We start from the raw sequence: 15,723 nt of genomic DNA on the forward strand, positions 1-15,723 counted from the left end.
AGATATAGTATTAAAAAAATACATATGCATATGGTCATAAATTGAATCAAAAGTGGAGCTGCATAGTTGGTTCCACCATTATATCGAAATTTGCGTCAGTCGGAGTCTATCCATTAAACCTTTGTATTGATTGTTCTGCCTTCTATAAACCAAAATTTATTTTATATACACATTAAACAATGCTTCAAGCAAACTACTTTAACCTAGTATGTTTTTTTTTATTTTTTTTAAAGTTTTTATATGTTTATGGCCTTAGCTTCGATGATAATGAATAATGCTGGAGAATTATTTGTCTTGGTTTTGACTATCTGATGACACCCAAATCATATCTTTTATTTAACTTTTGAAATCACTAGTATATATTAGGTACAATATAATAATCAATACGAAATCTGCATAAATTAAAATACCATATTTAAGCATATTTTATGACCAGGCAATGTTAGGTGGCCTGCTGGTATATTTCTGAAATATTTTTAATGTATGCATAAATCTGTCCTGAAATATATTATGCATGATGTGATATGTCATGCACCATGTGTATATTATAGACTGAAAAATATTGTTATTCACACTTACCTAATAATCCTGTGGCTGGATCAGAGTGTTCCAAGGCTATATGATCCAATTGGGAAGAAGTGGAGGAGGTGGAAAAATCCGATTCACTGGAATGAAAAATACCCGCAAAATGTCCTTGGGTAGCATGTTCATGGGTGTCTTTCTTTCCGTCCACACTGGACCAAATATCCGAACAGGAATGAGATCTGTCCACACTACTAACTCGGACGTAATAATCGTTTCTGACCACGCTCGGCTTCACTGATGAATCCGACTTTAAGCGTGTCACATGATTGTTTATGATTTCAGATGGTTTGTGCGAACGAGCTACTCGTTCTTGATTGTGCGACAGGATGTGAGCTTTGCTTTCATGATGTGTAGAGAGCCGCTTCTCAGGATCAGACTCGCTACCGCTACTGTCCCCACGAGGTTGATAGACCAAATGTCTTGTGTGCTTGACTACACTACGGTGATTATCACTACTGCTTGTCAATTTTGAATAGTCCTGTGAGCAAACTGGAGCCCTCTGATGCAGAGAGTCAAGTTCAGTATTCTTTGAACAGCCACAGCTGCTGCTGCCATCTAGAGAGTCAGTATCACATTTATAGTCCATTATTGTTTGGGATTCTTCAAAATCATTCTCAAAGGTAGCCTGAAGAGAAAAAAAAAAAACGTTTATTTTCATGGTAAGATTTTCATATTCAAGAGGGGGGGGGCACATAGAACATGAATAAATAATAAAAAATTTTTTTGATTTTGATTACACTAAACTAATGCTTCTTTCATGGCCAATTCGGTGTCAACCACACCAGTCATAATTTTATAAAGATTTTATAACTTTTTTTTCTTAAATTCAGAAAAATAATACCACTTTAACTGTTTTAAGAAAAATCATATTTTTTACAAAACTTTTTTTTTTTTTTTATTATTTTCTAATTAATTTTTTAAGGATTAAAAACTTTAAAATATTTTAAAGTGTTCTTTTTTAATCAAGAAAAACAATGTGAAAATATAATCTTGTTGATTTTGTTTTTGTGTTATGCTTTAAATAAAAACTTATTTTTAAGTTTTTTTTAAATCAAATTTAACTTTTTTCTTTTAATAATTTTTATTCCAATATTATTCAAAGAAAAAAATATCTTCATTTACTGAATTAATTTTTAAAATAAAAAAAAACAAAAAAAAACGTGACTATAACGATGAAGCGCTAATTTGATGCTGAATCATCCCACCACTGAATTAGCCACATGCCGAAACATACCAAACCTGCTGTAACTCGTCAAGCTGTCATATTAATTACACTTGGTTTCTATGTCTAGCATTCAGAGAGATATTTTCAGCTCTTATTTAGAATTCAACCTAATTAAAAAACAAAAATACAGAAAAATCTTTATGATGCACATACCTGTTACAAAACGATGTCATATTCCAAAAATCATGTAAATTGATCACATACTTTTATTTTTAACTAAGAAAATCAAAATTTTATGAGAATCTGAGAAGTTACTTTCTTTACTGTGTCATGGGTAATCTCATTACACTTTTACCAAAATGACTGAACACCCCCATTAAACGATCCATATCATGTTGATATGCCATAAAACAACCAATCATCTGTTGCTTTTGTATTATTTGGATTATTCAGACTATTTTTTTCATCTTGTATGCTATTCTCACAACATTTCGGCTGATGTAACATTCAGCCATCTTCAGGTGCATCTTGCCAAATTTGTGAATCTTTATGCTAAACTCAGGAATCTATATAGAATTTCGAATTGGTGAAATGTTGTGAGAATTACATCCAAGATGAGAACAGTAGTCCAAATTATCAATCTGTATCTCAAAAATTCTGAGACACATTTGTTGCTTGATTTTAAATAATTAAACATAATATTAAAAAAGAAATGGAAAATGTTTAGTAATGAAAAAAAGACAAACATACCTTGTTCTGTCGTAGAACTTCCAAAATGACTTCTGTTTCTTCTTTCAAAAGTTTCACACTTTGGGCTGTAATACACGGAGTGTTTGTCGTTGCACTCACTTCTTCTGGCATTGGTGATGGTGGTGGAGAAGTGCACATGTCATCTTGCATTGATAATTTAGTCAAACAATCTGAAAGTAGAAATAAAAAAAATCCTTAAAACAAAGAAAAAATGTGTTAGCTCAGGTATATCAGGAATGATCACTTTTGTAAACAAGTGAGATAGAGAGAAATGATGAGGGAAGAGAAATAGAGAAAAGGAAGGAAATGTGGAAGGAGGGAGGAGAAATGGAAAGGGAAAGGGGTAGGAAAAGAGAGAGGAAAGAGAGACATAGGCGGAGGAGGGGGGAGAAAGAGAGAGACATCGAGAGGGGGGAGAAAGAGAGAGACATCGAGAGGGGGGAGAAAGAGAGAGACATCGAGAGGGGGGAGAAAGAGAGAGACATCGAGAGGGGGGAGAAAGAGAGAGACATCGAGAGGGGGGAGAAAGACAGAGACATCGAGAGGCGGAGAAAGACAGAGACATCGAGAGGCGGAGAAAGACAGAGACATCGAGAGGCGGAGAAAGACAGAGACATCGAGAGGCGGAGAAAGACAGAGACATCGAGAGGCGGAGAAAGACAGAGACATCGAGAGGCGGAGAAAGACAGAGACATAGAGGAGAGGAAATTTTGAATCTAGCCAATTGATTTCAAATGAGACAAAGCAGTCAAAGACTTGGCTATCATGTTCGATTCCTCCTTTATTCCCACTACTCAATGCATTCAGGCGACAAATAAGCCTCACAGTGTGCTCTTTCTCATCTATTGTCATTGCTAATGTTACATTTGACATCTTCCCACCACTATACATATCTCTGGTGCCACTCATTCTGGAACTGTTTAAACGTTGTCTTAAGGAGAATAGTTTCCCATCTCCCTGGAAAATTTCATCAGTATGCCCTGTATTTAAGAATTCAGGTGATCGCTCATCACCCTCTCAGTACAGGCCAATAAGTCTCCTGTGCGTCATGAGTAAGTTGCTAGAATCTGTGTTAAATACAGAAGTAATCAACCATCTCAACAAAAATAACCTTCTTAGTGACACTCAATATGGTTTCCGTTCTGCTAGATCTACAGCAGATGTGCTTACAGTTATATCTCATAGGATTAGCAAATCTCTCGACGGAGGCAACCTTTCTAGGGCAATTGCTCGACATATCTAAGGCCTTTGATAGGGTATGGCATAAAGGTTTACTTCATAAGATCTCTAGCTATGGTATTGCTGGAAATGTCTTCTCAATTATTAAATCATTTCTTTCTGATAGGTTCATAAGAGTAGTAGTTGAGGGGCAAAAATCAGAAGCTCACAGTATTAATGCCGGTGTCCCTCAGGGGTCCATCCTGGGCCCAACTCTTTTCCTGATCTACATTAATGATCTTCCAAATCACATCCTTACATCATTTGTAGACATCTATGCTGACGACACTACCATATATGGTAGCACATCTAAGACAGTAAACGACCAAGTTCTCTCCAATTCTCTCTCCTCTGATCTTGAGCACGTAGTACAATGGGGTAAAGAATGGCTGATTACTTTTAATGCATCTAAAACCAAGCTTCTCTCTTTACATCATCAACATTCTGATCCACATCTGACATCAATTGAAATGAATGGCTCTCGTCTTCAGGAGGCCTCAAGTTTTGACAAACTTCTTGGCTTGACCATTACTCCTGATCTTAAATGGAACACGTACATCAAATCTGTTGCCAAGGCCGCTGGAAAAATGGTGGGATCTTTTTATCGATCCGGTAGATATCTCACTGCTGATGCTATTCTCTATCTATATAAGAGCCAGGTACGTCCAAGGATGGAATACTGTTGCCACATCTGGGCAGGAGCTGCTAGAAAAGACTTGGCCTGCCTTGATAGAGTTCAAAATAGACTTCGTAGCCTCGTAGGAGATGTCCTTTTCTCTTCCTTGCAACCTTTATCTCACAGAAGAGATGTTGTGAGTTTGTCTCTGATGTATCGTTATTTTCATGGAAAGTGTTCGAATGAGCTTCAATCTATGGTCCCCCCTCGCCAAACTTTCACAAGAAACACTCGTCTAGCTGTAAACACTATCAATAATTCCCCCCACTCTTTATCTGTGCCTAAACCGAAACGTAGATTCCATGAACAAAGCTTTTTTTATAGAACTGCACGCCTGTGGAATTGTCTTCCGTTTTCCTGCTTTCCGGCTGACTACAATATGGTTGTCTTCAAGTCTAACGTAAATAAGTTCTTGATGAGCCGTTCCATATAAGTTATCAACTTTACCAAATTTTCATTACTAATGATTACTATAATGTCCAATTTCTACTGTACACTCTTTAACCCTTATCCTTGAGTGGCCTCTTGGCCTTGATAATGTGGTGATGCCTATGTAAAAAAAAAAATAAATAAAAAAAATAAATAAATCTAAGATTCACTGCCCTATTCTGTTTGATATCCATCATCTTGTTCAGAGACTAGAGATGATAATTGTCAGTGGACTCCACAAATTCTTTGAACAATGATTGGAGATAGACATCTGCATAGAGGCCTAATCCTAATTGTTAACATCATGTACAGCAACTACAATGTGCTTTGTGATCTCTTTACACCAGTTCTGTAGAAAAGTCTTAGTGGAAACTCAGAGAAGCTATACCAGAGACGATTTCGGTTAAATCATTGGGGAATGTCTTTTTCAATTCAGGTTGTTGCTTTGTGAAAAAGGCTTCCAGAAGCTGTGGTCAACCTACAGACAACTAAACAGTTTAAGGCAGTACTGGACGCATTGTGGCCACTGATCTTTGGATGATTTTAACAGTGTAGGATGCATGTGGACACATTTCTAGCATAAAAACATCAACTAGAATTTGGATATAACTTTTACACAGAGACAGAGTTCACCTCGATATCAGGTTCTGGCCTTTACTGAACCTAGCAGATCATGTTCCATGGCCACTTTTGTCTAATTCGAGGAAGTGCAGCATTCTCTATCTGTGTTTATACTTTGTGAGGCAGCCTACCACAGATGGTAATAATGTCTATTGTATACAGGGTTGAGGTTACCTTAGACAAAACATTCAGACATTGTTTAAACATATCTTCTAAGTGTTTATTCACATGGCTTGCTGCACTTTACTATGTTTTTTTTTTTTCAATAAATTTGATTTGAAGAGAGAATGGGGAAGAGCAGACAAGAAATTACTGATTATTATTAAGAGAGAAATATATCTTCTATTATATAAAAGGGCAGTTGTCTGTATGTATGTCTGGCTAAAATCAAAACCAACAAAGCAAACACTCACAAAGTTGATGATCAGCATTGTCCTGACTGAAAAATATTTAAAATTTAGAAATTATTCATTCTATAATCTTCAACTGGTGCAGACTTCTTCAGGGGAGGTCAGTTTTTCATCCAGTTTATGTACTAACTAAAGAGAAGTAACTGATTGTTTAATCAAGAAGTTACTTCCTTTATGCAAACTCATTCCTTGGGGAATCTATAAAAAGGTGTTGTGTGCGTGCGGGTGTGTATGTTCAGAGAGAGTAATTGGCTGGGCAGAGGAATAAAGCGGAGATACAAAGATAGAAAGATGACTACAGAGAAGTAGAAAGATAAAAGTTTACACTTTTGCCCGGGGCTGTACCAAATAGCTTGCTAAGATATATTATTATTATATATATATATATATATATATATATATATATATACATACACACTCCAGCCTCCACTCATTTATTTGTCTTCTCACCTGATGATTCAATGTGGAATCGAAAACGTTTGTGACACTTATGGCACATTAAGTTTTTGTATTTTTACACAAAATATATAAAAAAAAAGAAAAGATAATTAAACAGAAGCTCTGTTATTTTTAACAATGTTTGTTTAAATTATATGAGAAAATTATGCTTTTTCAATTATATTTCACTCTTTATTTATATCAATCCTTTTATTTATGAAGCTCGATGTATGTTAAACTACAGAGCATGTACAAATAGATGGCAAAACGGCTATATTCCAAATTCCAAGATGTTAGTCATCTTACTATTTATTTATTTCAACATGTAAAATGGTCCACTTTTGACATCACCTGTTTTATAGCACAGAAACAATTATATTCATGTCAATTTTGAATATTTTCAGCACTGACTCTTCAGAAAAGTAGGAAATTTTTAATTTTAAAAATAAAATAAAAATAAATGGGTATGATCACATAAATAATAAAAAAAGCAGTATTTGCTTCCTGTGTTATAATATTAAATCAGTATTTGATTCAATAGGGATGCTAGCTTTTATATATATATATATATATATATATATATATATATATATATATATAAATAAATAATTGTGCATGTCAACATATTTAAAGGAATTATAAGATGGTCAACATCTTGAAATCTGAAATGTATACTTTTGTCATTTATTTGTTATATGCTCTGTAACTAGATTGAGCTTCATAAATTAACAGATTGGTATAAATAAAAGGTGAAATAGAATTGAAAGAAATGAAAACATTTTCACAGAAATTATTATATATATATATACACACACACACTTGAAAATAAGCTTGCTTTCTCTTTCAAAACGTAATATAAAAGTGCAAACTTACCATAAGTGTATTCCAAGTCCCTGAGTTGATGTCTCATTTCATTTGCGAATAATCTGAGGTTGCCAACTTTGATACTATGGGAAACCTTTTAGTTGAAAAAAAATAAAAAATTTAAATAGCCGACTCAAATGAATATTTGAAAGAAAAATAAAATTCCCATCTAGATATAAAATCTAGCGCTAATACTAACCTGGTTCCTTTGTCAATACAATCATCATTCGTTACTACCTATTTAGAATCATGTACAAAGCGCAATTTAAGGCAATTATTCGGGATATCAACCGCATTATAGGTGGCATATTCCAGGCAGAATATATAAGTTGTCAGTTGTAGCTAATGAAATCATAGTAGCCAAAAATTGGAAAACGGTATCTCATTTATTAAAATTATTATTTTTTATAGTATTTTTTGTTTCTTAAATTGTTAAATTGTTTAGGTGAAAGAATAGTTAAAAATAAATAAATAAAAAAAAAAGCAACTCCTCTCTATGTTAAGAATACCTTTCTAAATAATAATGTCATTATTTCAGCACAGTGTGGAAATTGCACAAATACTGTTTTATTGAAATTACCCTACGATAACTGTAATAATGTTATTTTATTGAGATGTGATAAATTGTAACAGACATCATTTTGTGATTAATAATTTATTTAATGATAATATGTTCAATTATTCGTGGTTGCTGTTGTTCAGAATCAGATAACAAACATCCCCATGCAAGTTGCCTACATCTATTAACAAAATTATCTGATGAATCTCCTTGTTTCTATTTATGAAATTTTCCTTTGGTTTTAGCTAATGAACCTATAAAAAAGAATTTCAAGGAAACGTTTTTCTTCTTCTGTCAAAAAATCATGTATTAAACCTTTTTAATGGCTCGTTATAGATTTGCAATAAAATGTTATTTACTTGCTGTTCTATTTTTATTTTAAGAATAAAATACACTTCCAAATGTTTTTTAAAAGTTAAAATTTTCTGGGTTTCCCAATCCATTAAAGCAATATAATTATAATAAATTGTAAATACGTCCAAGGATGGAATACTGCTGCCATATCTGGGCAGGAGCTGCTAAAAACAGCCTATCCTGCCTTGACAGAGTACAAAATAGACTTCGTGGCTTAGTGGGGGATGCCCTTTTCTCTACCCTGCAACCTCTCTCCCACAGAAGAGACGTTGCGAGCCTATCCTTGTTTTATTTTTATTTCCATGGCAGGTGCTCATCTGAACTCAAATCTCTGGTCCCCCCTCGCCAATCTTTCACGAAAAACACCCGTCTAGCTGAATCCACTGTGAAAAATTTCCCCCCACTCTTTATCTGTGCCTAAATCAAAACGCGGATTCCATGAACAAAGCTTCTTTCTTAGAACTGCACGCCTGTGAAATTGTTCCGTCTGCCTACTTCCCACCGGACTACAACTTGGATGTCTTCAATCCAACGTTAACAAATTCCTAATGAACCGCCACCTTAAGTAAACACTTCATCAAATCTCCACACTAACGTACTGTACTTGCAATAACCCTTATCCCTGAGTGGCTTCCGGGCCTTGATAAGTGGTGACCACCGTGTAAAAAAAACAAAACAAAAAAAAAAGAAAAACAACACTTGACCTTGTGTCTAACATGGGGAGGAAGTAAATAGATAAAGAAGTACTCACCCATCACATTTTGCGCATTATTTATTAAATCAAATTATTATGAAATTATAACTAATTGTTGTTATGGTATAAATGTTGTTTAAATTGCTATTTGTACAATAGTTGAATGTGGACAACTTCCAAAACTTATCTTTTTATTTTAACTGTGAATTTGGTAAGAATTTCAAAGTTAGTTTAAATGACTTTCTATTTGATAGCTTAACAACTTCCACATTCCTTTGGAATTTCAAAAAGTTATGAATTACTTCTTTTTTTTCTATCAAATATTAAAAACTTAATAATAGCCGACTTGTATATGGACAAACTAAAATGTATTCTGGTGGATTTAATTTTTTGATTAAAATAGTTTAACTTTTGTTTAATTTTATACTATTGCATTTTGGTTTTCAATAAATAATTAATTAATAGCAAATAAAATAAAGGTATTTATGCAGATTAGGGATCATGTTATTGTCAGCATATTCTGGGCAGTTTACCTAAACCATCAGAAGGTGCTGAAATACTTAGCCAATGAAATCGCAGCGGCTGACAACTGATAACTTTTGTTTATTATATTTTTTATGGTACCTTTTATTTATTAAATTGTTAGTTCAAAGAGCAAAAATAGTTAAAAAGCACTCCCCTCCACTCCTCACGTTAAGAATGGGTTTTTAAACAATAGCATTATTCTTTCAAAACGGTGGACAAAATGCATAAGTACCTTTTTTTTTTTAATGAAATTAACATACAATGACTGTTTTCGATTATAATTATATCATTTTTGCCTTAATTCTTAATCGTTTGCTAGGGGCTATCGTTTCTGGTAAAAGTGTTGGTTTGATAAAAGTGGTTCTGTGACACAAACTGAATTAAAACTTGACATACCCAGATTTTCAGTCTGCATCATTAACCACTTAGCCATCGTCTCCTCCTATACCACTAGTCCATTTTATACTATAGCTAGTTAGTTATAATTTATTTTGTTCTGCAGTATGGTAATATTGGGAATCATTTTTTTACTAAACAAATTGTTAGGATAAAATAGTTGTTTTATTTAACCGATAAATAGGCAGATTGAGGAGATGAGGGCTCATACCTTCCACAAGCTTGATTGGTAGTACGCGCATGCAGTTTGATAATATATATATATATATATATATACACATTATTATAATAAAATTTTAGCAAATTTCACAGGAATTTTTTTAACAGGGTTCCAATAACTCTCTAAGAGAAGTTGATTAATACAGATGAATTTTATCCTTTCTTTAAAGTAATTATGCCATAAGCAGTAATTATATATTATCTTATATATTTTAAAAAGAAATTATTTGGTGTTCTATTTATAGGACAGTAAGAACTAAGGGGTTAATATTTATATAAACAGAGCAATAAAAAAAATAATAACTTACCTTAGAGAATGCATTGTGAATTTCTTTGTAAAATGTAATTAACTTTCTGAAGAAAAGATAATAGTATAAATAATATAAAATAATGATAACAAATGATATGAATGCTACAAATAACAAACCTTACTATAAAAGAGATTTGGTGTCTGTAAATAAAAGTTGAAATGATATTTAAAAAGGAACATAAATTTAACAACCAAAATAATTTAGAAAATGGTTTCTTTTAAATATTATTTCCAATTTTTCATACAAATATCCAAACACAAAATCTACATTATAGTATAAAAACTTTTTAATAAAGATTTAAACATTTTTTTTTTATCAAATTCATAGAGAGGCTATCACTAGAAGGATTTAAAACTTCCTTGTGCAAAAACGCCACTCATGGAATTATTAATTCACAATCTTTTATGCAATTCCACCATATTTAATGCAGATAAACTTCAGTTTGTAACCGGCTTGTCCACCAGGTTTCAGTCATGAATCTCCAACAGTCTTTTTTTTTTTTATCTCTAATAATAAGGACGCCTGGAAACAACATGCATGTTGTCAATAACTCTGACAGACTCCTCTCTTGGCACTATCTTATTGGGACTATTATGGTTTTCTTCAGAAACAGTGTAGGGATTGTTTTGATAGACATCTTTGTAATAACCTCATAGATAAAAGTCAGTGTGTGTATGTGGGGGGAGGGGGTTAAGGTTCGGTGAGGGTGAAACTCGTTCAGTATCACACTTTGTACCTACGATGCGATCACGAAAGTGTGCTTGCAACTATTCCAACAAGCCATTTGAAGCATTGGGAGTTAATCCACTCTGTTTAAACCACTGTTCATCCCTTTTGATCTGCCCAAGTGTAACATAGCCCAGGAACCAACATGTTGCAGTCTCAGTCACAAAGTAGACAAAGAGAGAAACAGAAAAGAACTTCAACTTGCTTTTTCTTTGTAATGACGACATTTATTTCCTCATTGTTACGACTGTGACATCACCCACATGATTGTCTTCGAGCATCATTCATGCCTCCAACATGATCTCGAACGTTCTTTCCATCTCTAACGTGATCACTTTTTAAAGTCTTTATTTTTCCCTACTGGTGATGTCATTTCACATGCATTTGTACATGTGCATTTATGCTATGCTCCATAAGGCTTCTTTATGACCACTAGGTAGTACTCAGCATTAATCACTGCAGAGGTACACATTCATAGCATATCATTAACTGGTGATAAAACAAAGACACAAAACTTACAAAGTTCCCCATAACCATGTCAACAAGCTGAAGTTCTCTATTAATCATATCAACTAGTTGAAAAATGGCTATATCCACAAAGTATGTGCAACCTTCCACCATGTCTAAAACCCCTCCCTCAATGCCTAGAGCAAGTACATTGATTAAGAATAGTAATAGCAAAAATATGCGACAGAATTTTTTTCTAGTATATCACTATCTCATGCCTGCTACCCCCCCCCCCCAAAAGGGGAAGGTAATCCATGGGAGGATGATATAACCACAGAACAGATACTTAACTACTTCCTCAAAGAATGTAATGCTTAGGAGGAGAGTATGATAAACATATATTATGTTCCCCCTCCTTCTCCCCCAAAAAGAGAAAGAAATGCATGAAATGATGGTATGACAATTTTACTGATATTACACTGCCTCTTGAATTGAACATTGAAAAATAGTATTGTTTTTAAATCTTATAGAAACCTGAACTGAGCATTAAAAGATAGTAATAATATAATATCGGGTTCAGACAACCCCCTCCCTTAACCATACCAATGGCCTGTGTCTAAGAAAATCTTAAAGATAACCTGGCCTGATAAGAATGAAATAAAATCGAGGAAAAAAAAAATAGATCTGCCTTACCTACAATCCGGTGTGACATAAGCCATGCAGAATGGCCGCACATATCCACGAGCTTGGGAATCGTATAAAATGAAATAGTAGACCTATGGATGAATTAGAAAAAAATATATATATATAAATACAAACATTATTCATTCTGAACTTTAAGAATAATATAATATACACCCAATGCATTATATATCAAGAAATCTCACTGATTATATATATATATATATATATATATATATATATATATATATATATATATATAGAGAGAGAGAGATGTATTCAGGCAGACATTGTTAAAAACAACAAAAAGCTTCTGTTTAGTAATACCTTTTTTATTTTTTCGTATATACATCAAATGTATAGTATTACTAAACAGAAGCTTTGTTTTTAACAAAGTCTGTCCGAATGAAAAAATGCTGCCTAAATACACTCTCTCTCTATATATATATATATACATATATATAATGGTGAGTTAAATTCCAATGACTAAAAATACAAAATCAATCCACAATCATGACTTATTTTTTTATTTATTTTATTTTCAAACCATTTTACTTATAGACAAAGGCCTATACTTTTTTCATAAGTGTGTGCCAAGTAGTTTGTTGTAATGATGGCAGATATGGTTCATTGTACAATCAAACTACTCATCAGAGACAAAGAAATATTGTTACAAATTGCACCAAATAGACAAAACAAAAAGATTAGATAAATCCAAAGCAAGGAACTTATGAGCTTATTATTTATAACAATTTGAATTATATTATGAATAAGGCTATGACAAGAGAATATTCTTTTTATTATTTGGACTCTTAAGTATATATATCAGTTAATATCTAATGTTTTTTTATAGAGTGGTGTTGTTTTCGATTGATTAACTGTGTCGGATATATACTCGAGAGTCAAAAAGAATAAGAATATTCTCTTGTCATAGCCCTGATTATAAGGAACATATATTTCAAGAAATATATTCTTTTATACAAATTCTGAATTATATTCAAATAAATTCTTAACTTGATAATTATTCACACAGTTTAGCTCAATAAATTTTTTCAAAATTTAACTTGAATATAATAACAGTTCCTAGAGCAATATATTAAAAAATTCAATGACTTTAATATGATTCACATGAATTTTATTTACAACCATTTCAACTTAGATACACAAACTGTACAAAGAAATTGTACATTATACATTTACCTTATATAGATACATCAGAATAAATTTGCGACACATCTCAAAAACAGATAATAAAAAAGATAATTATACATTAAAAAAACTATACACGTAGCAATGATAGCGTCATCCATTTATAGATTTGAATGCAACCACATTGTAGCTCACAGGGAAGCAATTCAGATGGGAAGTTCTTGGAAAAAACCATGTTCATGAAATTCCATTTGATATTAGTCACACAGAGGAAGGAAAGTTCTTTGCAGCTCCGATTGAGGGCAAGTTTTTGCTTTGAATGACTTACAAGAAGCAACCAGAGATTGAAGCTCAGTTGAGCACCATTTATGGAAATAAATTTTAGTCTATAGCCCAAAGTAGGATTTTAAATGTCAGAAAGCGGTTTATATCATGTTGATGTGATTGACAGAGGAGGCATTACACGCCAATCAGATAAAACAGCAGACATCTGAGTTTGTTTGATTTTACAAATTATCTTCAGTTATCAATTAGAAATAATAGAATACATTAGTAGTATCATATCTATTTTTAGTATTCCTAATACCAAGGAGGTTGTTTTATATGTTTGGTGCTGCTAGTGCTAGGTATGATTAGATAGAAAATGGTTGACAACCACTTGTTTCATTGCACTGAATGGTTCCTTTCTGAACATGAATCTAATTTAACATATAAACTTATCTTATCAGATTTTCAAAGTCAGACCCAAATAGCATTTAAGCTGAAAAATTAAACTTTGCTTTTGACTAGCCAATTTTTTTTTTTTAATTTGTTATTGTTTGTATTATTTAGATTAATTGGACTAATATTGCCATTTTCAGTGTTATTTGCACAACCTTTCAGTCAATGTAACCTTACTCAAACCCTCTTCAGATGCTTAAGTCTAAGTCTCCATGTTTGATATTGAGAAAGTTATATATATATATATATATATATATATATATATATATATATATATATATATAGTTCTGAGGTTTCACATTTAAATTCTAGTTAAAAGTAGAATAAAAAATCAAAATGATAAAAATTATTAAACAAAATACTAGGAGATATTATTTCTAAAATATTTATAACAAAAAAAAAAAAAAAGTGGGGGGGGGGGATGATAAAGTTTAATTAGATCCATTAACTAATCGTAAGTTCTAAAAAATAAAACAAAATTAAAAAAAAAAATACTGAAAATAAGAGGCTACTGGTAGACCATAAATGTTAAACCATGCATTGGTTTCGTCAATCGCTATTCCTAATTCCCATTAATGAGATGTTATTTTTTTTTTTTTTAAGTTTCATATAGATATTTTTTAGTAACTGATAAAAGATACAAAAAAAAAAGTATTATTGGCAATATGATATCCTTAAAATTATTTAGTCTGACTCAGAAATATATATAAAACATTTTTAAATAATCAGCTAAAAATAAAAATCAGCAAGGAAGGGAGCAAGTCATTTTAAATTGAAGAGTTATAAATAGTAGTTGTTTAACTTAAGTTTAAAAATGTGCATACAGATGAAAATTGAAACCTAAAATAATTTCACTGCATCTTGGGCAACGTTGAGTATGTACAATTAGTAAAGAAATGAACTGATTGACTCACATATGCAGAAACATGTTCAGCCGTCTCAGATAAAAGAACCTGCTTGTCTTCAATAAGTGTAAAACCACTGAAAAATGAAAAAAAAAAATTTTTTTTAATTAAAGAGAGATTGATATGAACATGTATTAACATTACCATAATCTGTTTAACACCCAATTTACATGGTGGCATGTGTTGGACGGTTTTAGGAAATTGACTAATAAACTAACCTATCTCTGGCCAGGTATTTATTTATTCCTCAGGTTCATTTTTATCACTTCCACCCATGTTCTTATTGGCTTTCCCCTGTGAACTGAACATTCTATCTTAAATATTCTACATCTAATCCAAAAATTCTCATCTCTTCTTTCAATGTGGCTATACCATCAAAGTCTGCTCGTCTGCACATATCTCTCTATACTGTCCAGATTCAATCTTCCCCTGAGATCATCAGAACTAAGGCGGTCTTTAAGATTCACATTACACATCCATCATATTATTTTCATAGCATTTCTTTCCATGCAATGCATGTCTTCAACCCTCATTGGTCAGGTTCTTCTATACATCATTACACTGCATACATATGTCTGATAGACTTTTCCCTTTGATCCATATTGATAATGCTCTGCTGATTAGTAATGGCAGAAGTTCCCTGAATTTATTATATCCATTCCTAATTCTTGCATCATCTTAACACATGTTTCGTCCTTTTTCAATAAAAGTTTTGAAGAAAGAGACATGTCATACCATCGTTGATATTTGTTTGTTTATATGCTGTTGAAACAATGAAAACCCGATTAATCTTTTTTATTAATAAAGTGTTAAATTTCACAAATCTGTCCAGAATGGTGGAATTCACAAATGTTAGTTATCCTACACATTAATGTTTCACG

The 15,723-nt window shown here is 32.4% G+C and overlaps 1 protein-coding gene across 4 annotated transcripts in view; it reads right to left on the reverse strand.

The window, feature by feature from the left end:
* Positions 1-15,723, reverse strand: part of LOC145286207 (guanine nucleotide exchange protein SMCR8-like) — a 144,202-nt gene that overhangs the window by 74,614 nt on the left and 53,865 nt on the right. For all 4 annotated transcript variants that reach the window (XM_080135008.1, XM_080135009.1, XM_080135007.1 and 1 more), the window contains exons 4-9: positions 14,852-14,918; positions 12,081-12,163; positions 10,212-10,257; positions 7,166-7,250; positions 2,501-2,670; positions 580-1,210 (exon numbers count right to left, since the gene is read on the reverse strand). In XM_080135008.1, the coding sequence (XP_079991134.1) occupies positions 580-1,210; positions 2,501-2,670; positions 7,166-7,250; positions 10,212-10,257; positions 12,081-12,163; positions 14,852-14,918 (1,082 nt within the window). The remainder of the gene's footprint in view (positions 1-579; positions 1,211-2,500; positions 2,671-7,165; positions 7,251-10,211; positions 10,258-12,080; positions 12,164-14,851; positions 14,919-15,723) is intronic.

The sequence above is a fragment of the Euprymna scolopes genome, chromosome 10 (assembly GCF_053919585.1).
Source record: "Euprymna scolopes isolate OS-2025 chromosome 10, ASM5391958v1, whole genome shotgun sequence".
Classification (NCBI taxonomy): Eukaryota; Metazoa; Mollusca; class Cephalopoda; order Sepiida; family Sepiolidae; genus Euprymna; species Euprymna scolopes.